This window comes from Dermacentor andersoni, chromosome 8 (assembly GCF_023375885.2).
Source record: "Dermacentor andersoni chromosome 8, qqDerAnde1_hic_scaffold, whole genome shotgun sequence".
Taxonomy (NCBI): Eukaryota; Metazoa; Arthropoda; class Arachnida; order Ixodida; family Ixodidae; genus Dermacentor; species Dermacentor andersoni.
This window is the reverse complement of record NC_092821.1, coordinates 92181843-92208918: the sequence shown is the minus strand read 5'-3', so window position 1 is coordinate 92208918 and position 27076 is coordinate 92181843. Positions and strand designations below refer to the sequence as shown.

The 27076-nt window shown below is 48.4% G+C and overlaps 1 protein-coding gene across 3 annotated transcripts in view; it reads left to right on the top strand.

The window, feature by feature from the left end:
- LOC126529361 (dermonecrotic toxin LsaSicTox-alphaIB2i-like) overlaps positions 1 to 27076 on the top strand; it is a 38330-nt gene that overhangs the window by 5786 nt on the left and 5468 nt on the right. For 2 of the 3 annotated variants that reach the window (XM_050176963.3, XM_055069789.2), the window contains exons 3-7: positions 1585 to 1686; positions 12767 to 12998; positions 15246 to 15377; positions 17065 to 17184; positions 26569 to 26803. In XM_050176963.3, the coding sequence (XP_050032920.1) occupies positions 1624 to 1686; positions 12767 to 12998; positions 15246 to 15377; positions 17065 to 17184; positions 26569 to 26803 (782 nt within the window). In that variant the 5' untranslated portion in view covers positions 1585 to 1623. Of the gene's footprint in view, positions 1 to 825; positions 1687 to 12766; positions 12999 to 15245; positions 15378 to 17064; positions 17185 to 26568; positions 26804 to 27076 lie in introns of those variants that run through there. The other variant, XM_055069790.2, reaches the window with a different exon arrangement.

Here is a 27076-nt window from a genome sequence, read left to right as displayed (position 1 = left end):
CAGAGGTTGTGCCGCTTCCGATAGCAGTTACCAGTCTGCTCCTCACTTTCTCTTTCCTGTCAAGTGCATACATGTTTTTAAAGGTAATAATAATAATAATAATAATAATAATAATAATAATAATAATAATAATAATAATAATAATAATAATAATAATAATAATATTATTATTATTATTATTATTATTATTATTATTAATATTATTATTATTAATAATATGCCATGTGTTTCCGCGAACATTTTCAAACTTATTTTTTAATTGCCTGTGGCAGATAGCGCCATTCCAGTCCACGATATGGTCTACTCAAGTAGGGGGACATTACATGCAAAAAAATTGAAATGCACGATTGAATAATTACCAAAGATTCACTAAGTAAGCTTATAACTAATTGCCCTATGCCACACATTGCAATTTACAAATTCTAACTTGTGAGTTCGCAAGGCAGATCCAGTTAGGACGAATTCTCAGGATTACACCAGTTTACAGATATTAATTCGCGAACTTTACGGGACAAATGCATTGCCGTTCTAGGTACTTTTTGCGCTTCAGTGCATAAGGCGATGTTTTATTAAGAAAGTAAGTGGAACGACAGTGCATTTTCACCGCAAGTTTGACGACGCATATCCCGCAAATGGTGTCATCCACACAATTATTTTCAAGTGGATGGGCCTTGCAGTCTCACTCGCTAGAATTGGTAAATTGCAATTCGTGCCATAAGATAACCAGTTGGAAACTTAATCAGTGAATATTGGCGATTAGTTGATTACGAATTTCAATTTCTTTGTGTGTAAGTAATGATCGCGCTTCTTCAAGTAGACCAGCTCGTGGAATACAATTGTGTTATCTGCCATGGGCAATCGTTAAACATTTCTGAAAGTTTTCGCTGGGACACCCTCTATATATGCGCCATACCAAACCGAAAGTGGTGAAAGAAGGTTTCCACACTTCGCCGTAACTTCCCATATACACGTAATCACAGCCAGGCCAGAAGAGGCCTCTGAAGAGGCTTCTTCTGACCTCTTCATCGGACCGTGCCGCAAATTATCTCCTCGGAGAGAGTTTTCGTAGCATATTTCTAACATCGTGAATGAACAACGGAATGTTGCACCACTTGCAAGCTTGTTTACAATGCTCAAACCTGGTTGGGCACACTGTATTGTTGTGTGCTACGCTCTTCTTTTAGTCAACGCGCACGATTTATGAGGCATGCTCAAAGCAAACGCTCAACTTTGATAAGGAGAGAAGGCCGACCCAAGCGAGTAATATCATCCGCGTTGCATAATCGGCTGTTATCTGCTATGTAAGAAAAAGCGCGTGGCCTATCATGTTTTTTTTTTTTTTGCATAAGCATGCGCTTCGCCTAGCTGCATTCCTGCTCAAATGCGGCTGTGAGCGCTGCAGCCAAGGCGTTTTGTTTATACCCTCCTCCAGGCGCGCGCGTAGTTTTGACAGGCGATAAGTCATCGCTTCTCCGCTATGCGTAGAATGATAGGGAGCACGCACGTACGCTTTTGGACGTGCTGACTGCCAGAGATTTTTCGACGACTGGCACCATAAACGCCCGTGACGTCACAACTTCGCAGACTGACCGGAGCAGCGAGACGCAAGCGGAACAGCGGATCATGCTGACCGAGACTTCGCGGCTGCGGGCTATCCTCGTTGCTCTGCTGACGACTCCTCACCTCGTAAGTCATACATGTCGTTACAGTAAGTGCATTCTTTGTCGTAGGTGTCCCAAGTGAATATTTTTATTTAATAAGAAGGTACTAAATAGTAACATGAGTATCAATAAATATGTGCTTCGCAATAGCAACACATGCAGTCACTGTATGTAGCCGAGGCTTCGTAAGCAAGAAAAGAAAACCTCGAGGAAATGCAGGTGGCGCCGCTATCTTGAAGTTCCCGCACCTGGCTTGTCGGGACGTCAGAGATTTTGACAGCGAACTTGTAAAGACCGTCTGGTCTGATGGAGGCGGTCTTCTCATGGTCCATCCCATCTACGCCAATCTGCCAACAGCCCGAACGGAAGCCGATTGACGAAAAATATTTAGATCCGTGAAGACAATCCACAGACACATCTATGCGAGGCAGAGGGTACACATATTGTTGTTGTTGTTGTTTAAGTGAGGGTAGCTAAAGTCAACGCAGAAGCACCAATAGTGGTCTTTTTTCTTTACCAAGACAACTGGCGATGCCCACGCACTGCTCGAAGGCTCAATAATGTCCTTGTCCATCACCTTGTCGACCTCTTTCTGTACGATGGCCCGCCCCACTGCGGAGACACAGTAAGGTCGCCTACGAATGGGGCTGGTACCACGGGTGTTGATGCTATGGGTGACTACAGATGTCTGTCCGAGAACGCCGTCATCTAGATCAAAAATATCCGTATAAGAGAGAAGGCGACGAAGAGATTCTGTTTGCTCAGAAGGGAGGTCGGGAGCAATCATTTTTTCAAATGTCGTCAGCAGGCGAAGAAGACGACAGAAAGAAAAGACGGAGCCCGCTGGTGCTGAGGAAGGCTTCAAGGGCCAAGGAAGAAATCTGGAATTCTCCTAAAGTCATGATATGGGCCACGGAAAAGCCGTGGGGGAAGAAACGTACGTTGAAAATCTAATATTGAGGATGGGCAGGCAAATACAATGCTCGACGATTCGGATTATAGTGTTCGGGAGCGCAATTGTGTGCGACAGAACCATGCCAGTAGGGGGGGGGGGGGGGGGTCTTACCTACGATATATGCACTATAAAGAACGGGAAGACAAGGCGTCGAGAGGACATTTATAGCGGCCTGTGCAGACAGACGGGTGAACTCTCCATAGCATAAGTGCTTTGGTATACTAGAAGTGGCACCCGCCGTGGTTGCTCAGTGGCTATGGTGCTGGGCTGCTGAGCACTAGTTCGCTGGACCGAATCCAGGCCACGGCGGCCCCATTTCGATGGGGACGAAATGCGAGAACACCCGTGTACTTAGATTTAGGTGCACGTTGAAAAACCCCAGGTGGTCAAAATTTCCGGAGTCCTTCACTACGGCGTGCCTCATAATCAAAGTGCTTTTGGCACGTAAAGCCCCATAAGTTAATTTTTACTAGAAGTGGCGTCAGTAGGAAACGGCAGATCCAAGTGCGCAATACCAGCGGAACAGTCAATTTGTTCGGAGTGTTTCGACAGAAAGTCAAGGCCGACAAGGAAGTAATGTGGGCACTGCTCAAGGACAATAAGTGAAATAATAGTATAGTGGCCACCAATGGTCAAACGTGCTTCGCAAATTCTGATGACAGGTGATGTGCTGCCGTCGGCGAGTCGTGCTGTACAGGGCACGGCGGGTGTCAAAACTTTCCTGAACCTTCGGCGAAGAGCAGCACTCATAACTGACATCTGTGCTTCTGTGTGGACGAGAGATGTGACGGGAACATCATCTACCTCAACGTTCAATCGGCTTCCAGGTGAAGGCAGAGACAAAAGAGGATTTGTATAGGCCGGGTCGTAGTTCCACTGTCGCCTCCGTGAGCTGCTCCGCCTAGTTTCCCGATATGTAGCGACCGATTCTAGACAGGGAAGACCCTGCAGGGACGGGGAGTGGCCTGGCCTCGGCGAAGCGCTGTCGGCATTAGGGTTCTCAGTCGGCGTGTAAGGCGAGAAAGTACGAGGGTCATCGAGGAGGCGACGACCAGTGGCTGCCACAGTGACGGAAGACACGTCCAATTTGCGAACAATGAAAACATTAGGCCTATCGTCCGCTGTTCGCCAATCAGCCTTCTTTCGACAGGGCGGGAGATAACTTTGTGTCTGGAAGCAAGTAGCCGGAGGAAACTGATAAGCGTTCGAAGAGCGGCCCAGGCATAGAGACGGAAGCCCTGAACTTGATATCTCCTCACGAACAACCGCTTGTATAACTGCGATGGCGGACAGGCCGTGCCCTAAGTCAGACCGAACTGAAGCCGGAGACATGACGCCCAGCTCGCGGCGAATAATGAGTGTTATGTCTTGCGATTCCGGCATCTTCGTCAACCACGCTGGATCTTCGCCCGAAGATGTCGCAAAGTGTCTCGAGTGGCCAGTCGCGCGGCAATTTTTCTTGCTACCGCGGCCTTCTTTACCGCTCGGAAAAACACTTTAATGAAGCACGTATAGAGCAACAAAAAGCTGTATCGAGAGTTTTTCATGTTGCTGTACAATTTTCTCATTGATACTTTTAGACGGAATTAGGTGGAATGAAAAAAACTGAGTATCACCAAAGCGAGGGCAAACAATATTACCTTGAATGAACGCCGTAGCAATACTGCGAATGACGAAACTTACTATCATTGGGCGAACCTGTGCCCAAAAAAACAGGCTACACTTAAAGCACAACGATAGCGGCGAACACAGTCGGCGATCGTCGAAATCTGATCTGCCTGTCAAGCGCGTCGGTTTCTATACACGAACCATCAAACGTTCCAGAGTAATCACTGGTGCCCGCGTGCCTTCCAGAAAGTTCTACACCATTCGCGTCGCGCATATATGCAATCAGATTACACAAGGTTCGGTGACAACAGGCCGCGGATAGAACCATCGATAATATTCCAGAGACTTCCGATACATGCCGGCGCGTCCCGCACTGAGCGATAGCATTCTTTAGACGGTGAAAAGCGCTCACCCGGAAATGATAAACAAGTCCACGTGTCAATGCCCCCCCCCCCCCCCCCCCCCTCTAGAAGCATCGCCCCGATGCTGCAAACAGAAGAGCAAAGCACAAAAGGACACTTATCAAAGAAATAAAATACAAAGTAACACAGTAAAAAAAAAGAAAGTCCAAAGGTCAGCTACGCAAAGGCCCGAAGTTCATTAGCACGGGTAGAACGGCTTAAATCGCGCAACATAGACTATTTCAGGTCATGAGCGGATCCGCAGTGATAGCGAAATAGGGTATGGCACGACCTCATAGTCAAGTGCGCCAATATGTGAGATGATCTTGTAGGTTCCGACATAGCAGCGTAAAAGCTTCTCGCTAAGTCCTCGTCACCGTATTGGGGTGCGAACGCAAACACGGTCACCGGGCTAGTACTCGACGTAGCGTCGTCGAAGATAGTAGTGTCGGCTGTCCGTCCTCTGCTGGTTCTTGATCCGCAGGCGGGCAAAATGTCGAGCTTCTTCAGCGTGCTGGAGATAGGTGGCGACGTCAAGATTCTCTTCATCGGAGACGTGCGGCAGCATGGCGTCGACAGTCGTTGTCGGGTTCCTGCCGTAAACCAGCTTGAACAGCGTGATCTGTGCTGTTTCTTGCACTGCCGTGTTGTAAGCGAACGTTACGTACGACAGGACGGCAGCCCAGGTCTTGGGTTCGGCGTCGACGTACACTGGTAGCATATAGGTGACGGTCTTATTTAGGCGCTCCGTAAGACCATTCGTCTGCAGGTGGTAGGCAGTTGTCCTCCTGTGGCTTGTCTGACTGTATTGCAGAAAGGTCGTTCCTCTGTCGGTGATGAGGACTTCTGCGGTGCCACGTCGCATCAGGATGCTCTCGACAAAGAATTTCGCCACTTCGGCTGCGCTATCTTTCGGCATAGCTTTCGTTTCAGCGAAGCGAGTGAGGTAGGCAGTAACCACGACGATCCACTTATTTCCAGATGTTGACGTCGAAAACGTGTCTCAACAAATCCATCCCAATCTGCTCAAATGGTCGGCAAGGAGGCTTGATAGGCTGTAGTAATCCTGCTGGCCTTGTCGGTGGTGTCTTGCGTTGCTGACACTCTCGGCATGTCCTTACGTAACGGGCGACGTCGGCGGTCAGGCGCGGCGAGTAATACCTTTCCTGTATCCTCGATAGCGTCCAGGAGAATTCGAGATGTCGAGCTGTCGGATCGTCATGGAGGGCGTGCAGTACTTTTAGACGCAGGGCTGAGGGAACAACAAGAAGGTAGTTGTCGTGGATTCGTGAGAAGTTCTTCTTCAAGAGCAGGTTGTTTTGTAGCATGAACGAACACAATCCGTGCTTAAATGCCCTAGGGACACGTCGGTGTTCCCTTCCAAATACTCGACGAGGCCTTTTAGCTCCGGATCTGCTCTTGCTGCTTAGTTAAGTCTTCCACGCTTATTATTGCAAGGAAGGCGTCGACATCCTCATCATCTTGCGGCGGCGGGTCAATGGGGGCGCGTGATAGGCAATCGGCATCTGAGTGTTTTCGTCCGGACTTGTAGATTAGTGATGTCATATTCTTGCAGTCTGACGCTCCTCCGCGCCAGGCGTCCTGAAGTGTCCTTTAATTTCGTTAGCCAACAGAACACCTGATGGTCGCTGACGACTTTGACGACTTTAAATGGCTTGCGTATGCTATCACCCGCTCAAGTCCCTCTTTCCTCTGGACTAGGATGGTACCAAGGCCTAGGCTACTGGAGTCAGCGTGGATTTCTAGCCTTCACTGCTTCTACCTAAAGAAGAAGTTAGTTGCCATTGCTCAGGTCTTCAAATTTCTCTCCCGGAAATACTAGGGTACACCAGTCCATTCTATGATGCAGCTGTACAGGGTACTGTTTCTCGGACTCCTACGTTACAGTCTGCCAGTGTTGTCAAATGCATACCAGTCGAACTTTCGCGCTTTGGAGAGCATACAAGGTCAAGCCCTACGCACATGTTTAGGGCTGCCTCGGTTCACCTCAACAACAGCAACAATTGTCATCGCGAAAGTCAATATAATCCAGACATATGTAGCTGTCGACTCTCTCAGAGCGCGCATTCGCCATCTGTCAAGGATCCCCGACCATCACTTGGCCTCCCTACCAGCCGAGAGACCTCAAGCAACCTTGCTGTGCCGCTTGTGGCTGGGAGTGGCGTTCACGAACGCATGCTCCTATCGTTTGGGAATGGCCGAGAGCCCGATGCGCGACTCCTGTGGGTGCGAGGAAACCATCGAGCACATATTGTGTACCTGCCCTCGCTACGATGTCCAACGCCTCTCTCTGCGGGCAACTTTACACCGACTGGACTCGAGACCGTTCACAGAGTCAAAAATACTCGGACCGTGGCCACACCCGTCACTAGCTCGAAAAGCGATTCGTGCACTAGTGCACTACTTGAAGTGCACCGGATTAAGAGACCGTTTATAGTGTCCCTGTTATAGTGTCCCTCCCACACGCACTCAGTGCTTACTCTCTCCCTTTCTTCCTCTTTCTATTCCCCTTCCCCTCAACCTCACTGTAGGTTAGCAAACCGGATGCTTTTCTGGTTGACTTCCCTGCCTTAACTATCCTTGCTTTCTCTCTCTCTCTCTCTCTCTGCATCGGCGTACTCGTCGAAGTGCGCAAGTACCGGTGGCGACTCTATGCGTCGTTTGATTTCTTGAAATGCGGTGGCCTGCGGCGTTTCCCACTTGAACTCGACATCACATCTTTAGTTAGATGTGTCAACGGCTCAGCGATGCGTGAAAAGTGCTTGACAAAGCACTTGTCGTAGGCACACATGCCAAGCAATCTACGCACTGCCTTCTTGTCGATGGGCTGCTGTAACTTTGCGATGTCAGCTGTCTCCTGCGAGTCGGGGAGGACTCCAGATTTGCTGATGACGTGGCCCAGGAATAGAAGCTCATCGTAAGCGAAGCGGCACTTTTCCTGCTTCATAGCACTAGCCCTGATGGCTTGATGGCCTCTAGTACAGTCGAAAGTCGCCTAAGGCTTAGAGTTTACTGGAGGGAGCCCTGGCGCTGCAGTCGTTGTACCATCTTGCGAATGATGGGAAGTACATGGATTTGTCTGATCTTTGGGCTTGTCGATTCAGACGTTCTTGTGGCTTTGTATATTACGCTATATAAATCCTATTGTTGTAAATTTTAACGCAATGTATACTCTTCGAAGTGCAGAATACGCCACCAAAACGCATAATTGCTAATAATTGTAACGATTGGGCTTGTACAGGTGGCCTAATCGAAACGCGCCAGGCGTCTCAAGGCACTGGCATGTCCACGATAAATTCATAAGGGCGTTTCATTCGCATGTCGATACATGCGACTGTGGCTTAATGGTTTCAATATCAGGCTTCTGTGCTAGAGTTCCTGTGTTTGAATCCTGCCATTGGGCAATATTAATGATGTTTATTTAATTGTTTATTACGTAGTACATTGTTGAAAATGAGTTTACAAAGCCGTTTGAAGCCAACAGGATGAAGTTTAGGCAAATCCATGTACTTCCCATAATTCCCATGCTGGTAAACCGCTCTCATTGCAGCTCTCGTAGACACTAGCGCCAGAGTTCCCTCTAGTAATTACTGAGTGAAACTCTATGGCCTAAGGTGATCGTCGAAATTTCTGTTGAAGACGACGACGACGTCATCCAAGTGAACAAGACAGATCTGTCATTTCAATCCTGCTAACACCGTGTCCATGACGCGCTGGAACTTTGCAGGTGCCAAGCGCCGTCTTAATAGCATGATCTTGAATTGGCAGAGACCGTCTGGCGTGGTGAAGGCGGAGTTTTCGCGATCTCTTTCGTCGGCTTATACTTGCCAGTAGCCACACTTGAGATTCATCGACGAGAAGTATATTTAACGCTGCAGAGCCGATCCAATGCGCCGTCTATCCGTGGGACGGGGTATACGTTCTTCTTAGTGATCTTGTTCCGTCAACGATAATCGAAGCAGAAGCATAGGATTCCGTCCTTTTTCTTCACCAAGACAACAGAAGATGCCCATGGGCTTTTTGACGGCTGGATGATGTCGTCGCGCGGCATTTCGTCGACCTGTTGTGTATCTTCACGTTCTCGCGTCGAAACTCGGTAAGGGCTCTGGCGGAGTGGTCGAGCTCACTCTTCGGTTTTTATGCGATGATTTGCGACTGATGTTTGTCGAATCCACGATGACGTTGAAAAGCAGACTTTGTATCGTCGGAGAAGACTTCTGAGCTGCTGCTGCTTACTCATGGGGCGAAGTCTGGTTCGGGAACTATAGTCTTTGGGGTAGATGCGGCAGAATCCGAGTAGGCGAAGTTACTGCTGGATTGCACAATTTCCTCGATGTACGCGATCATCGTGCCCTTGTTGATGTGCTTGAACCGCTGGCTTAGATATGTCAGAACCACGTTCGTTTTTCCTCCGTGCAGTCGAGCGATCCCTCTAGCGACGAAAATTTCACGGTCGAACAGTAGACGTTGGTCACTCTCGATGACGCCTTCTACGCCTGCGGGTGTTTCGGTGCTGACGGAAATAACAATACTGGAGCTAGGCGAGATGCTCACTTAATCTTCGAGCACACTCAAGGCGTGGTGACTACGATAGCTCTCTGGCGGTATCGCTTGATCTTCCGACAGCGTTATCGACTTCGACTTCAGGTTGATGATTGCGCCGTGTCGGTTCAGGAAGTCCATGCTGAGAATGACCTCTCGGGAACACTGTTGGAGGATAACGAAGGTAGCAGGGTAAGTCCGGTCATGAACGGTAATTCTTCCCATGGAGATTCCAGTCGGCGCTATGAGGTATCCTCCAGCGGTCCGAATTTGAGTTCATTCCCATGCAGTCTTAACTTTCTTCAACTGGGCGGGGATGTGTCCACTCATGACGAAGTAATCGGCTTCTGTGTCCAGTACGGCGATGACTGCGTGGCCGTCGAGAAGCACGTCGAGGTCGGTAGTTCTTTGTCTTGCGTTGCAGTTAGGCCTTGGCGTCTGATTACGGCCGCGTCGCGTTGACCTGTGGCTGGTATGTGGCGTCGTCAGGTCATCTTTCGTAGCCGTATCCTTTGCTTCCAGACTTCGTCGGGATGGCGGCGCTTCGTTGATACGTCGTCGATACAGGATTTTCGGTGTTTTCGTCGGCGGCGGAGGATCATCGTCAGTTCGACGAACAGCAACCGCACCTCCATCGGTTGCTGCTTTTAGCTTTCCTTATGTGGGCTTGCAGACCGGCCCCGGGCTGGGCCAGTGTTTTGTCGGCGTTGCGGGAACAGGTAGCCGCCGGGTGACGGCGAACGAGACGGTCGTCGTGTGCTCCGATGAGTGGCGGCTAGGTAGTCAGCGATATCGCGAGGCCGTTCACCTTACTGCGGGTGCGGCGCGTTAGCGGTGAACCGTCCCAGTCCCAAGTCGCAGCATGGGCATCGGCGGTAGACGTGGCCCGCTTTTCCGCAGTGATGGCATGGCGGGCGGTGGTCGGGGGGGCGCCGTGCATCTGTCTTCCTTGGGTAGTGGCGCGGGGCGGCAGACGGGTGAGCTGGGGGTGGCGGCGGCAGACGACGGAATTGCGGCGTTACAGGGCCCTGGCGCGGGCTCGTAGGGGGACCTTGACGGCGGGCGACGGCGGTGTAGGTAATCACTTCCGGCACGAGAGGCGCCGATTTGGGCTGCACTTCGGAAAAGTCTAGTCACCATCGAAGGAAAAGTTTGTAAGGGTGGACTCCCGCTTCTCTAACCAGATCCTTGCAGCACTTTCCAAGGAGAAGTGCACATGGGCTAGCTTTATCCTCAGAGGTCCAGATGTTGAAGGTTGAGATCCTTTCGAAGGTTTCCAGCCAGGTTTCTGGATCCTCTGACAAAGCTCCACGGAAGGTTAAGGGGCTCCTTGGGTTGTTGAAGCACGATGGGGGATGCTGGAACTGGTATTGTAGCTGATGGGCTGGCCACGGTCTTCCTGGTCGTATCGGGCAGAAGTCCGTGCTCCGGGGGCATTCCTTGATGTCTGCGGCTGGCTCGCTGGTCTTGGGCGACGTTGTTGCTCTCTTTGGTGTTCGGGCTTTGTTTACGTCATTGCGGGGGCGTTCTGTACATGAATGCACTGGCACCCCCACCAGATGCCACGTAGTAGTGACGGTGAAGAAGGTAGCAACGTGGACATCTTTTTTGGGTGAGCGCTTTTCACCAGATGTCACGTAATAGCGACGGTAAGGAACGCAGTAGCAATACTGTGATTGACGAAATCAGCTTTTATTGGAAGAACCAGTGCGCACAAAAACAGGCTGCACTTAAAGCACAACGATAGCGGTGAACACAGTGGGCGATTGTCGAAATCTGATCTGCCGGTCAAGCGCGTCGGCTTTTATGCACGAACCATCGAACGTTTAATAGTAATCACTGGTGCCCGCGTGTCTTCCAGAAAGCTCTACGCCATTCACGGGTGATGAAAACTGCGCAGAAACCATCGACGATGATAGTAAATGTAAGAGAATAGCCGAACCATTTTTGAAAAGCTACTCCGCTTTATTTAAGGAATGATGTGCTTGAATATGTTGTATACATTTGTTGCTGTGAGGACATTTAGGTAGCGATTGTCCTTTCATTGCGCAATTCCATGGTGAACAGCGGCGCTAACCAGTACATCTGCAGCGGTGCTAGATCCCTTTCATGCACTCTCCACAGAGGGAGAAGGTGGAGGGGAAGAAGAGGGGCTGTCCCACCCCAATGCTCCGCCACAGTGATACCTAACATTTCAGAGACTACCCATAGCTCCCGCGACGAAGGCACATGCCGGCAGCACAGAACGTTTGCTTAGCCATACAACTCTGCTACGCGTAGCGGACGATGTTGCCAAGTCGTGTCTGCGACGAGGCCGAGTTTTAAACCTACACACTATCGCCTATTGCATATTTGCATAAGCCCCGCGAAAGCCCCGATTGTTTAATGACATGTGATGAAAATATTATTTACCGTTGCAAATGCCATATCTAGAACTTGTAAGTTCTTAAGAACTACGTTCGCATCGAATGTTCTCTTCTTCTTTTTTTTCGTTGAGATATTTACTCTTGGCGTTCGGCCAGAAACACACCCCGAAATTCAGTTGGGTGAAAACGCACGCCCTTTGCACCAGTGCGAGCAACGGAAGTTCGGCCTCCAACCACTGGCAACCGACCTCGAACACCCGACCATGTAATCGTGCGAGAGCCCCCTCTCCTCCCCTTTAAAGAAAACAGATAAGAAAAAGGACCTATTCGCCTGCGTAAAAAATGTAAACAAAACATCGAAGATGATTACCAATGTAAACAAATAGCCAGAACGAACGAGCCAGCAAAAGAGAGAGGGGGAGGGGGAGAAGAGAACAAACGAACGTTCACTGAGTCGACTCACTCCAGCAACCATCGACCACCGACCATCAACCACTGACTAACCATAAGAACGGCCGAAAAAACCAAATAAAGTTCTTCGTCTTAATAGCAATGTCCCGTGCTCTTGCATCGACGCAATGAACTTGCGTTCAAATTATCAGTAAAAGTTCGATCGGCACTTCACAAGCCTGTTGGCCCACCGGGTGAGTTTTATACGTACAGCTAATTTCGATTTTCATTTTGCGACACTGTTGCAATGACAGCAATTTCCTAGCAATCTTTTTTCAGTCGTTTTGAAAGGCGCTGTTGCAGCGAACTGTAAGCGCCTAAACTTCGTAATATCGCACGGATATTACAGTCGACACCATAGTTTCTTCGCAAATGGCCTTCCCCCGCTGATGTACTTCAAAATTTATGCTGCATTCGCGGACTTCCATACTTCAAATGTAGCACGCAAGTTGAAACGGGTTTGCGGCCGAGAAATCTGTAACCGCTCGTATGGACTCCTAGATTTACTTCTCCCGGCAATTCTTTCTTCTTTTTTCTTTCTTTCTTTACTTTTTATGGTGGTTTTGTGGCTAGTTATTCGCTACAAACGATGCTTTTTCATCAAAACCGCGCCTGTTTCCGACTGCCGTCGCAATGCAGCGATTTTATTGTTCGTTGTCCCTAATTCATGATTTCGTATCGCTGTAGCAACCCAGCCCCCTCTCGAGCAATGAATGCCTTTTAAGAATCACAATAAGGGCAATTATTTATCCGGCCATTCAGGTGAGCGGCTCCGGCCAGAGGCCTGTGTACAACATCTACCACATGGTGAACGCCATCTGGCAAGTGGACGAGGGCATGCAGCTGGAAGCCAACGCCATCGAATCGGACGTCACTTTCGACAATAACGGCACCGCAACCTGGTTTTTCCACGGAGTGCCGTGCGACTGCTTCAGGTGGTGTGAGCGTTACGAGCAAGTGCCTGCTTTTCTGCGGTACCTCCGGCGAACAACAGGTAACGTGCCATAAAAAAGTAAAGAAAAAATAAAGCACGATAATAGTTTTAACTCAACCGTAAACGTTCACATGAACTTTCACGGAATACCAGGTTACTGAAGACGTGAATTACAGCAACATTACAAGAGTAACGCCAACAGCGACATTTTGTGACGTTTCAGCCAAACAGAAAGCGTTAGACAGGATTTAGTTTTACAGGGGTGCTCTCGCCGAATAACAAATAAAACAAAGACAACGTGTCATCGAATACGTCGATACCGATAATTTGTGCCGACAACTATGTAGAATACACTTGGTTGCTGCAGTAGTAGTAGTAACTTGCGAAAAAGACCATCAATAGAGGGATATTCGCCATGGATCGATAATCGGCCACTTTCTGAAAGCCCTCATTTAGGCCCATAGCCAAAATAATTCTTGCCAGGCCATGAAGGCCACTGCAAGTTTTTTGAGAGACGCCGAATTTGCAGTAAGTGTTCACGGTTAACTTACATATTCTTTTATTTCTGCCTTTTCTTTTCATATTATCGTCATCTTTGCTTTCTCCTTTTCCTTTTGTTCGCCTTTCCCAACGCTGAGTAGCTGGCTAGAACACAGTAGTTCAGGCCAAGCTCTCAGCTTTTATCACATACAGAATTTCGCTCTCTATCTCTCTGTGCCCTTTCTAGCTTAATTCTGCGCCACCAGATCGCGCTACAAACCCGGCCCCCTCGGGTTGGCGTCTTCATTAAACCAGTATTCCGCAAAGGGCAATACGTTTAAGCGCTACAAGCAATGGAACTACAAATCGCAGGCGTATTGTTAAGACACAGGAATGCAGTATCCAACAAATTAGTGTAGCCGAAATTGTAGCTGACATTCAGAGGAAGCCGTGTAGTCGAGCAGGTTCACGTAATTCGTAGAACAGATATACTTCCGGTAGTCTAAAAGGGCAATAGAAATGACTGCCAAGGTAGGGGAACCACAATCGAAGAAGCAGAGAACTAGATATTGCGATGAAATTAGGAAATTTGAAAGCACAGAATGGAGTCGGCGGAGTCAATACAAGTGTAACTGAAGTTAGATTGGACAGGTCTTCGTCCTTCAGTGAAGATGGATTAGGCTGGTGATGACTACGACTTCTTATTCATATCGACAACTCACCTCTAATTTTGTGTTTTATGTGGTGACTATGCTAGAAAGACAACAATTTTTGAGCAACTTATTAGTCGTTTTGAGAAGAGTTGTTGCAGCTTTAGTTAAAAGTACAGTCAGAAAACTTTCCAAAGCATTTGGCATATACTAATGGACATACAGTGTACGTGAGCTGTCAAGAACATGTATAATCTCACTAGCGGACTGTGATACGTGCACATTATTGAAACGTGTGTCTGTGTTTGGTTTTTGGGCATAACTTGTGAAACATTTCACCAGCGCCTCAATCTTCATCTATATTGTCCGTATAAGTATCCATACAAAAAAGAGATAAGTTTGCTGGTTCCGTGTTGCAACATTGTCAAGCAAGTTGGTGAAAGAAGTTCATCAAACGAGACAAAAATATGTTTCAAGAGCTTTTTCAGGAGTCCGCTGTGAACATTATACATGATCTAGTCCACTCGAATGTTTTTTGTTTTTTTTTTCAGCTCTGGCGATCTTGCCTCTCCATGAGAGTAAGGTATATGCAGGAACAAAAAATACTAGAAGGGAGCAGGGCTTTAGGCAGCTCCGCCGACCTCTGGTGACGCGACCCGTCCTTTCCTTCGAGTGTAGTACACTGTGCCTCGAGGCCCACATGGACTTTGAATCTTGAGAAACAGGCCCTGCATGGTTGCCTGACCATCCAAAGTATTGCTTCGTTGGCGGTAGCTTTTGCGACGCCCTAGTCAATATCGATTGCTGTCGCCACCCACTTTGCGCTCTAGTTTTCCCATACTGCTTCACGCTCGACGAACAGAAATATCGCTAGAAAAACTAGAGAAAGCAGAAACTTATTGTTTACTTTTTTTTAACTGCAGTATACAAATAATGAGGGAAAGGCAAACGAAAGTGCACGCATAAATGTTGAGCTGGTGGGAGCCGAACCCAGAGGTTCCGCATTACCCGTGCGATGCTCAATGATTCATTGAGTTCAGAGACGGCGTTTTGAATAGCTTGATCTGAAGGACTGGATGATGCAACAGGAAGGCAAGGAGGTGCATCTTACGAGCCCACGCGCAGTTGGCATTTTCATTTTGAGTCATTTTAATAACGTAGCAATCTTTCCTTCCAGACGGGGGCATATATGAAAAACGCCTCGCCCTGCTAGTTTTGGACCTCAAGACTGGCAGTCTTTATCCGGACAAGAAGTACGTGGCAGGCGTCGACATTGCGAAAAAGCTCCTGCATCATCTGTGGCTTGGAGGTAGGGAAGCAGTATTCGAAAAGAGCGCTGCTAATGACCGGTAACTACCGTTATCGAGTGAGGACAGGAGCAGAGCTCACGGAGAGAGCTTCGAAACTTTGTAACTTCACGCCACTGGGGCTACTCCCAAGCCGCCCACCTGACGCGAAAGCATGGCCTCCATATTGTGTTACAGTAATCAACCTCCTATCACGCATTAACTGAAAGGGAGTTTGCAAAGGGTATTCTAGCGGTATAAACTGATTTAGGGTTTCTCTGTAGTGGTCCCGTTAATAGGTCGACATCACGGATCGATGGATATGCGTATAGCAACCCATTTGAAACGATATAGTGGCTGCTGCCACCAAGCTCCTTTGATTAGCTAGTATAGCTAATTTAGGAAACCACAAGTTGTTTCGAAGCCAAAAAGACGAAGTCTATGCAAGTCACTGTAATTCAGAAAATTCTGCCCTGATCTTAACCACCAGGCGACGCGCGCGATTGTTCGCGCAAGGCTTGTTTAGAGCCTGAAACTCTGAGGTTGAAGCACCGCTAAAGAAACTCGCAGAGGCACAGGCGCTGCATCGAGGACGGGATGCTAGCCGAAAGTTTCCCACTCGGGTGTTTTACTTTAAGGCTAACATAGTTTTTAAAAAACCCCGATGACACAGCAGAAATCTTCTCATTGAACTGCGTTTCTCGAACAGGCGGACATTACTTGCGCTGTAAATCAAAACGCATATTTGATAAATTTACAATATTGCACTGCTTACTTTATCGCACACATGGCAATACACGAGTTGAAGCAGCGGTTTCACAAGGCAGAGCCATTCCGATCGAATTACGAAACTGGCACCAGTTTTAAGGTTATCCCTGTCAAACTTGCGGTAAACATGCACTGTTGTTCCACTTGCGTCCTTTTTTTACCAAAACGTCTTTTATACATTGATCATGAAAAAGTGTTGGAACACCAATGAATTTCGTCGTAAATCTGTGGAACGCATATCTCGCGACCGGTGTTGTCCTCACAATATCTTCCAAGTGACTTTCGAAGTCGCCAGTTGCACTTCGTAAATCACATTATCGTAAAGTAATTAGTTTAAATGTTAGTGATACATTGGTAAGTAGTCAAATAATCATTTTGATTTCTCGTGCAAGTAATGTCCTCCTCTGAGAGTATTCTAGCTCAAGAAGTAGAATTCTGCTGTATATACCGCCAGTCTTCTTTTTAATTATGTTAGCGATAAAAAAGACATTTAAAGCACCCTTGATATTTTCTCCATTGCGTGTAAACCCAGGAACTTATGGATCATATTTCTGTACAACGTAATGCCCTCAGCCCCAAATTGACGACCCGAGCACTCACATATATATGGAGCTTTCGGTTTGAAGTCGGGCGACGCCAGATTAGTGTTGAAAAGGTAGCGACCACGAGCGTTAAGGCTTGGGATTTGGCGGAGGACAATGTATCTCTTAGGACGAGAGGCTGTACTCGTTGCATGCCTTTCCAGTTATTGCAAGGTGACAACTGGATGACAACTTCACTTGTCACCTGTGTATACGCACAGGTGAGAAGTGAAACTCCGACGGAGTTTCAAATTTACTTGTTCGTGTCACTTTGTATAGAAGAGGTGTGCTGCTAGCTCGGTATGTGGTACATAGCTTACGCGATGTCCTGGCCGATCATGTTGTCATACTTTTGCTGCAGTCCCTGTCACGAAGGCGTTGAACGTCCTGCTGGCAGTACCCAGCGTCGACGATGCAGAAGTGTTCCGGGGAGCGGTACTTACCATCCATCGCCAAAGGCCCGAAATGATCGACAAGATAGGTAACCATCCCGTAAAACAGCATCCCCTGTTAAAGTAAGCCTGTGTCATTTCGTGTCACAATGTTAAACAAGGGAAACTTCAGACATGAGCCAACGTTTCGGCAAGACTGGTCTTTGTTATTTTTTTTTCGCACAAGTTTGCCCAACGGCATAAACGATTATGTTTCGCGGATAAACATTATTAAGGCTCGCTGGTTGGGCTCACGGAGCCGGGAATCATAGCCCGGTGGTCTCATGGGATGAAGGGCCACATCTTGCAGGTGGTGTTGTCGGATCTGGTTTCGGCTAGGGCAGGTCCTCAAGAGATGTTTTATTGTAGCTGAAGATGCTGGAACTGGCCTTAATATGGGAGATCAGTTCCTCGGAAATCCGCCAGGTGCAGGAAGTTTCACAAAGTGCAAAAGTCGCCATTCCCGTGATAGTAGCACGAAGCTACAAAGGAAAGACGTGTTTTCTGAGAGGGAAAGCTTCGCAGCCGAAGAAAAATTTGTCCTGGTCCGGGAATGGAACACGGCAAGAACGACTTCTTGGGGCGTTCCTTCTACCATCCTAACTATCAGGGAGGTTAGCAGCAGGTCACAGGGTGAGGCTGAATTAGCCGAAAATTTTAAGCGCAGAAAGAACTGAACATACAAATCAGTTCTGCAAAAATCCACAATGTGGAGAAATTTTTATGAATTGTAAAATTGTCATCCATCTGGGTAGTGCGATGCTACAAAAAAAAGAAAAGCTATGACAACTGGTGCGGGTTTCCTGTGTAGCTACGGGCTGCGCTTGGTTTAATCACACTTTGTCTTTTTCAAGAAAACTTGTCTTTCTCAGTTTGGACAAAAGCACGTCCTCTGTCTGACGAAGGGAAGTTCCCTAGTAGAAACGTCGGCTCCGGTATGGAGTTCCCGTTGTTCATTCGCAGTTGATCGGTGCATGTCCCCATACGTGGGCCGATCCCGAAGATAGTGCAATGCCGGGCCAACCCGCGGCGGAGGTGCAGTTCGCCATTAAAGGGCCCACACACACAGCTTCGCTAGTCATCCTTCTTCACAGTGTGGAAGGGCACTGAGCTCTTTTGCTCGCTACATGATACGGTACAGCAGCACGTGACATGTTAGGACGTTCGCGCATGCACGTAGTATACCAAGAATTACTGTAGCAGTTACTGGCGGTAACCGTAATAGCCATACTACCCGTGACCAAATAAAGCGACAGAGCAGCGCTCATACGGCGCCTACCACTGGCTTCTATCCGAATTCGCGCTTGTAACTGGCTCTCTGCCCTGTCAGCAAGAAACAAGTAGCAAAATCCATCATCGCTAAATCTACTCTCAAGTTGAGGACAAAGCATTATGTATTATTTGTCGTAATTATTGAGATCGGCTGTTTTGTTTTCACGCCACTAGAACTACAGACACGGCACCAAGCCGTAAAACTGGTTTGATTTCTAGTTGGCAGGTGGCGCCACATCATTAGCATTGGTGATACGTTGACGATGTTGACGATGGAATGGTACCTGCAAAATTGCACCGTGTACCCACATGCTATGGCTGGCTTCCGGCGTGGGCGCTCATCTATAGGTAATGTCATCGATTTGGTCACGTTTGTTCAACATCAAAAGCGTCTGAAACGACTCACTGCAGCATTATTCCTTGACATAGAAGGCGCCTATGACAATATAGCACATTATGCCATTTTAGAGGCTCTAATTGAAGCCGGAATTGGTGGCTGTGCGGTTATTTGACCGACAGGCATTTCTTCGTGATGACCGAGGATGGCGCCACAAGTCAACACCAAACGTTCCTTGGAGTACAGTAACGTGGAGTGTTGAGCCCGACGCTAATCAACCTAGTGCTCATTGGCTTAGTCAGATGCTTGCCCAACACAGTTCAAGTTTCAATCTATGCCGACGACATCTGCATTTGGGCGTCTGCTGTAACACGACTGCAGGTACGAGCATTGCTACAAAAGGCAGCTACCTTAACATCACTGTCCTTGCGAAAACAGAACTTAGAGCTGTCTTCAGAGAAATACTTCCTTGTTACTTTCACTCGAAAGGCAATGAAGCGTTACTCTGTAAGTTTCAACGGACAAGCAGTTGCAAATGCACGGAAACAACGCTTTTTGGTGTAATTATGGACCGCGACCTATCATGGAGCCCGCACGTTTCACACCTAAAGAGGAGGTTGATGACAATAACACATCTCCTCAAATTTCTCGGCGGAAACTCATGGGGCACATCGGTGCGGTAAATGCTGCAGCTTTATAACGCCTTGTTCCTCGGTTTCGCAAGATGCAGCCTCCCTGTGCTTGGTAACACCTGCAAAACAAACCTGCGTGTACTCCAGGGACTACAAGCTCAAGCGCTAAGGACGTGTCTTGGTCTTCCGAGGTGTGCGTTTACGGCGGCAACGATTATCATAGCTCGAGATCACGCAATATCAACGTACTTGGTAACCGATGCTGTCATGGCGCATATTCGACACGTTGCCCGACTGCATTCTCACCATCTTTCAGCTCTACCGCAGAAAGGCAACACGCAACTATCAGTCGTACAATTGTTGCCAATTGTACCTCATTGCCATCGAACTACATGCCATCAGCAAGACCATCCTTACCTTTATGGTGTCTGCATAGACTTGAAATACGCCTCACCATTACAGGAATAGTGAATAAGGCTAACATGCCGTCGTTTGCCCTGAAGCAGGCCGCATTAAAACTTTTACATGAGGTGCACAGTGGCCGCGTACACGTTTACATCGACGGCTCAGTCACATCGGCAAGTTCAGCTGCTGCTGTGGTGATACCAACAAGATCCGTCAAAATACAGCTAAAAACGTCACATGTATCATCAACGACAGCTGTTGAGCTGGTAGCCTTGCGTGCGGCTCTTCATTTCATTCAGGAGGAACCACCCCATGCATGGTCAGTCTTGTGTAATTCCAAGACAGGCCTACAGAGTGTACTCTCAGCACTGCGCCATGGATCACATGAACAGCTCGTCGCAGAGATCAGAGAAGTACACCATCGCATAGTTGGCGAAGGACACGATATCCTGTATCAGTGGTTACCTAGTCACTGTGGCATACATGTCAATGATCGAGCAGATGCAGCTGCCCGATCTGCCCATGATGGCGTCAACTGCGTTGCCATTCCTCTATTGAGAGCCGACGCACCGAAAAAACTTGCCGTACTTGCACATGACCTGACGTTAGCTCAGTGGAATTCATCCGATTTCACAAGTGCACGCCTTCCGCCTTCATACCGTGGACCATAATTTACAACTCCGTATTCCGCCCGAGCTTCCACGACGCGACTGCACCCTTCTAGTTCGTCTATGGCTTGGAGTAGCATTTTAAAATGCGTACTCTTTTCTTATCGGAATGTCCAACAGCCCACTTTGTGACTTCTGCGGGTGCAAGGAAACAATCGCACACCTTCTTTGTCAGTGCTCTCGTTTCAACCCGCAAAGAGCAGTCCTCTCAGCCACCCTTGACAAACTGGACAAGCGCCCAATGACAGAAAACAAGATCCTTGGAAGCTGGCCTACGCGAACATCAGCGCAATAGGCTATGAAGGCGCTGCTGCGGTATTTAAAAGACACTGGACTTTCTGACAGATTATGACTTCACTGTGTGACGCAGGATTGTGCGGTGACACTGCATAACACTAGGAACGCTTTTGCGGGCTGCGTGACAGTACCCACAGAAACAGTTTGTGTGTACGTGCATGTGTGTGTAGTTTGATTTTCCTGTATTATTTATTTTTTTATCCTTCTCTCTCTCTCACCTATCGCATCCCCTTGCCCCTCCCCCAGTACAGGGTAGCCAACCGGAGATAATCTCTGCTTAACCTCCCTGTCTTTCCTTTACCTCTCTCTCTCTCTCTCTCTCTCCTGACGATGCAAACGTTATAAAAGCACAATTGTTCACTGTATCATTAATTGACTATGTCGTTTTAGCGACATAGTAAATTACGGTGCGTGATGACGGTAGATAGCAAACGCCGAGCAGATGCTGTGGCACAAGGGAATATTTGTAAGGGCATTCGCCCATACTACTTGCTAAAGAGGCTGCAAGGTAACTGCAGGGAAAGCGCACAGGTAAAGCGAAGCCCTGCTGTCGCATGTATATAAACGCAGCTTATGGTTACGGCGTCAGAATATTTTTGGCGTCATTCCACCAATTTCGGAGCATGTATCAGGATGGCAAACAGACGCTGAGCAGACGACACGGCGCAGAGGAGCACATCTCGAGGGACATTCGGCCTTCCTATTGACTAAGAATTCTTTAGCTTCCACAGTACTGTAACCAGCTTGTGAAATGCAGTATAAATGCGTCACGGTAAGGTCAAATCAGAACGCGCGAAGTGTATCAACACGCCCGCTTGCATGCAAGGATTTCATGCTTTCTCATTCACAACTCATAAGAAATGCTTAGATGCCCTCGGATTTTTTACAGTGAAGCTGTTAGCCTCTAGTTTGTCAGTATTTTTCGTGTCCCTGTGCGCGGTTCTCGCAAACACAAAAGTGTGGGCAGATCCCGGAGACCGTGAAAAAAGCGGGCAGAGCATAGCCTGCTGCTCCTCCGAGAAGCATGACATGACGTCATCTGTTGACATGATCTCCTGACGAAGAAGCCATCGCGAGACGTCAAGTTTGACGTGAAGTCATTGGATTACTACATCAGGCGTTACCGTCACATGACGATACCATTATTCTCGCACATTCGAATTAAATTCCGAAGCTACCATATCAGCGGCTTGTAAGTCGTACTTCACGAATATTCTAACACGATGTACTTAGAGAAATTCAATTATTTCTGTTTGTAAATCCAATACATAGTATGCACGTACGTCATTCAAGGATACTCTGCGACTTCCGGTTTACGGCGGCACTATGTTGGGGAACCTATAGGCCTATGCGCGTCCCTGTTGGTAAGGTTCCCCAAGATGGCGGAAAGTAGCGGAAGCAGACGACAGCAGCGGATGTGACATCACATGCATACTATGTATAACGCACTTGCGCTTGGCGAAGGGCCTAGAAGAATGAGGCTGTATGCTGCACTTCAGCAGACGTGCGTGCGCGCGTGACGAACGTGTGCACGCAATGCATCTTTCGTTGATGCGTGGGCGCTCTGCCCGTTGCATCTGTCGCACAGCGTGTGCTGCGACCGCAATCGACACAATGGCAAAAACTGTCCGAAAACCGTACCTCCCCCTAACTAACGGCAGCGGCCACACGAACAGACCTCGAACGGAAGCTGGTAAGGGCCTTTTTTTGCGTAACGGAAAAAAGTTGGAGGACGCTTAAGCTTCGCCTTTAAGAGTGGAACGCGATAATAAAGATCCCTGACTACTGCTCATTCTCCCCGGCAACTGCAGCTTATGCAAACACTATTGTTTGCAAGGAAACGCTGGTGGCGAACACTATGCACGAAGGCGAGATTACTGGCAGAATTGCGGCCTCCTGCGTGGGCAGTGATGCGACGGTGGCGAGCGGCTCCTGGAGGCGTTGCAAGGAACCGGGCGCGCCGCTTCCTGGCTTTTGAGGGTGGCGCGCGCCGGCGCGCGCCAATCTCGGAAGCCATTGCCGCTTTAGGAATGGTAGAAAGGCTGGAAAATTGGTTTATGCTTTACGTTTCCGCGTAACAGAATTATGCCTTCTCGTATATCGAAATTACAGTCCGACGCTATCATGTCTGTAGGTTGTGCTTTCTTCCCACTGCTCCCGCTTTCGTGGTCACCGTTAATGAATTAACGAATTAAGAAACACGAAGGCGCAACCAATTTTACACAACCTACAGACATGATAGCGTCGGACTGAAATTTCGTATTATACAATTTTTCCGACGTATATTACCTTGATAAATTCAATTAGTTCAGTAACTTCCTTGCGCTACAGGAGGACCTCCGTGGTTGGGTATGCGTGGTTCGAAATGATTCTTGCCGAAACGACGGTCGACGCTGGACGCGGGACGCCCACGCACGATTTTCTGCGACACGGCGCCCTTAACGCTATCACGCTAGTATGTTTTCCCATATATTCGAATTACAATCTCAAGCTATCATGTCTGCAGCTTGTGTGTAAGTCGTACTTTACGAATTCTCTGACGCAATATACTTTGGATGGATGGATGGATGCAAAACTCTAATGAAGGTCCTGAGGTACGCGACTCAGCGCGCTGCGGGCCGCTCCCACATTGGGATGCCCGACCGCCGCATCGTGGGCCCTCTGGACAGCCCATAGTTGCGCCCCGGCATCGGGGCTCTTGATAGCAGAGAGCCACTTGTCCTGCAGATTAATCTGCAGATAATCTGCAGAAAACTAAAGTAATGTTTAACAGTCTCGGAAGGGAACAGCAGCTTACAATAGGTAGTGAGGCACTGGAAGTGGTAAGGGAAAACATCTACTTAGGACAGGTAGTGACTGCGGATCCGGATCATGAGACTGAAATAATCAGAAGAATAAGAATGGGCTGGGGTGCGTTTGGCAGGCATTCTCAGATCATGAACAGCAGGTTGCCATTATCCCTCAAGAGAAAAGGTTATAACAGCTGTGTCTTACCAGTACTCACGTACGGGGCAGAAACCTGGAGGCTTACGAAAAGGGTTCTACATAAATTGAGGACGACGCAACGAGCTATGGAAAGAAGAATGATAGGTGTAACGTTAAGGGATAAGAAAAGAGCAGATTGGGTGAGGGAACAAACGCGAGTTAATGATATCTTAGATGAAATCAAGAAAAAGAAATGGGCATGGGCAGGACACGTAATGAGGAGGGAAGATAACCGATGGTCATTAAGAGTTACGGAATGGATTCCAAGGGAAGGAAAGCGTAGCAGAGGGCGGCAGAAAGTTAGGTGGGTGGATGAGATTAAGAAGTTTGCAGGGACAACATGGCCACAATTAGTACATGACCGGGGTAGTTGGAGAAGTATGGGAGAGGTCTTTGCCCTGCAGTGGGCATAACCAGGCTGATGATGATGATGATGATGACTTGTCCTCATTGATTTGTTCTGTGCCTCGTAACGAGGGGCAACGCCAGAGCATATGTTCTGAGCTAGCGATGTCATTGCTGTGCCTGCAAGAACCAGTGGCATAGGTGTCGGGATAAAGTTTGTGGAATAAAGCTGGGCTGGGATACGAGCCTGTTTGCAATAATCTGAGGGTCAATGCCTGCGCTATATTTAACTTCTTGTGTGGAAGGGGAAAGTCTCTCCTGCCGAGATAAAAGTGCTGCGCAATTTCATTGTATGTGGTCGGTTGATCTCTGTTTTCCATCACTGCGGGCCGGCGTTGGAGTCCTCCATGGTCGCGGAAAGCGAGACCTCGCGCCTTGGAGTGGGCCAGCTCGTTGAGGTTTGTGGGGCCTCCCATGATGGATCCCGTGTGAGCGGGGAACCACGTGAGGGTGTGGGTGGCAATGCTTTTGCCGTCGAGGATGCGACAGGCTTCCTTACACACAGCGCCAACGCTGAAGGCGCGGATGGCTGCCCTGGAGTCGCTGAAGATATGGGCATCTTTGTCGTCTAGGAGGGCCAAGACAATGGCCACTTGCTGGGCCGCGCGCGACGACATGCTTCGTACCGGAGCGGCGTTAACGGTCGAACCCCTGTGGTTGATTGACACTACCGTGAAATTGTTGCTGTTGCCATTTATACTTTGAAAAATCGAATTATTTCCATGAGGAACTTGCGCTTGGCGGAAGGTCTCTCTAGAGGAACGAGCTTCCGCACAGGTGCGTGCTCGCGTGACGTGCGTCGCTTCTGGTGGTGGTGGTGCTTGTCTAAATGTTGTCTAACTTTGGCCATGCTTGTCGGCAATAGCTTCGCTGTATGTACATCCACTTTCACATGGTGGAAGGGAGGCGGATTTTTTTTTCCTCTGCCCGCATCTTTAATTTCTTTAGCCCGCTAATCTTTTTATTGCGATAGCAATTATATGGACACTCCAGGCGCCTTTATGCCGTCGCCGTGAGGTTCCATATGAGTGAAAGTGTGTGACCGTGAGCCGGCGAACCCGGTTCAATCTTGCGTGCATGAACGATTGAGAGAGATAGTGATCTAAGGAAAGGAAGGACGCTTGACTCTGCAACCCGTGAGGGAGCACGGCGAAGCGTCGGCCCGGATGCGTGCCCTCTTCTGAGGCGCGCGAGGTAGGGAGGTCAGGCGAGGGAGGAGGGGCGTTCTTTTCCAGCGGCAGCTAGGGTGCCTCGATGTCCTGTACGCTGCTACGTACAGGGTGGAGGCAACCGCGGCGTCTACTACGGCGTTGGCCACGCGACTCGCGGACGCTGTAGTGGACGCCTTTAACGGACGATGTAGGGACGCGTTGCCGGCACTCGTGTGTCTTGAAAGCGATCTGCGACGGGGCCAAAGTGAGCACACGTGCGTGCCTCATCTTCAAAGCGTACTGCGATGTTTACAGAGTGCGCGTAGTTCCGGTATATAGTTTCATATGCGCTGTGCTTTTGGCATTTCGTTCGCGTTGAAGCGACAGATGCACGGAGGCGAATTGGCTCACGGCTCCTGTCGCGATTCCTAACTCCAGAGTTTTCACAGCGGGTTTCCGCGCTCATAGAGCAAGATGTGTTCATGTTTACCTGTGCACAGGACACCATGCTCGTTAATTTAGTTAAAACACGTTGACGAGCTAGTTGGTTTTAATCCATGATAGAATGTGTAAGCGCGACTCAACGGGAATGTAGAAAGAAGCAGGCACACAAAGACAGCACTGACTCTGTGTCTGTTTCTTTCTACGTCTTCGTTGAGTCACGCTTACACATTCTATAATTCTTTTGTTAGTAAGCAAATTTTTACAAGTTTATACGGCCGATAAAGCTACTGTACTTACTTCGTACAGCTATCTACTAATCTGCTATCGTGATCGGTGTTTCGCGTATCGGGCGGAGCTGCTAATTTTTTATTTGGGCTAAGTATGACTACCCTACTCAACCTTATTTTCTCTAGCTCAATGTTATTTGCGCACCGCTTGGAACGTAGACTGGGGGACGGCAGACACAAGTGAAAGCTTTCAACTGGTTTTAATGATTGGAAGTCAAGCTGTTTATACACATATAAAATATGACGTGCGTAACTTAAAGATCATGTAACATGATCATGAATTTTAGCCAACTAGCCCGAACCAGTACTCTTCTCTGGCTAATATACTGCCCTTCCATTGTTCTCTCACTTTATCGTTGGCCAGCATTTGGCTTCAAATTATGACGTCACTGCACTAAGCAGCAAAGACCCGCCTCTTTCGAAAAATACATCCGGTGAGCAGGAATCTTAGTGTTGGGTTTCGATTTTCTCCACCAGCACGACTCGTGCAAAGCGCGTGCGAAACTTTTGTTCAAAATGACAGAACCATGTTGTTGCCCACAACCGCGCAGGATTCGACATCACCAACAACGAGGACCTGAACACTATTGAGAAGATGTATCGGCAGCTCGGCATACGAGGTCACCGGTGGCAAGGAGACGGTGTCAGCAACTGCGTCTCTTTCTTTCGACCTGCCCACAGGATGAACAGCATCGTCACAAACCGCGACGCGGGAGAATCGAGCTTCGTCGAGAAAGCTTACCAGTGGACCATCGATATTCCGCAGCAGCTCCGACTGTCGCTCAGGTGCGAATGATTATTTGTGTGTTGCTAAAGCAGTTCAGGTGTTCTTCTAAACTCATTGTCGTCGTCGTCGTCGTCGTCGTCGTGCGTCGATGCGCGAGTCCTGCCTGCGCCGCAAACTCTTGAGAAGTAGCGAGAACTGAAATTGTTAGCGTAAAGCGAAAACTAGTACGTTGCCTCGCCATACCTTTAGATTTTTACAGAAGACAACCGGCTTGCAGTTTTTTAATTAAATGAATTTAAGGAGATGCAGCACCTGCGAGATTTACCGGCTAC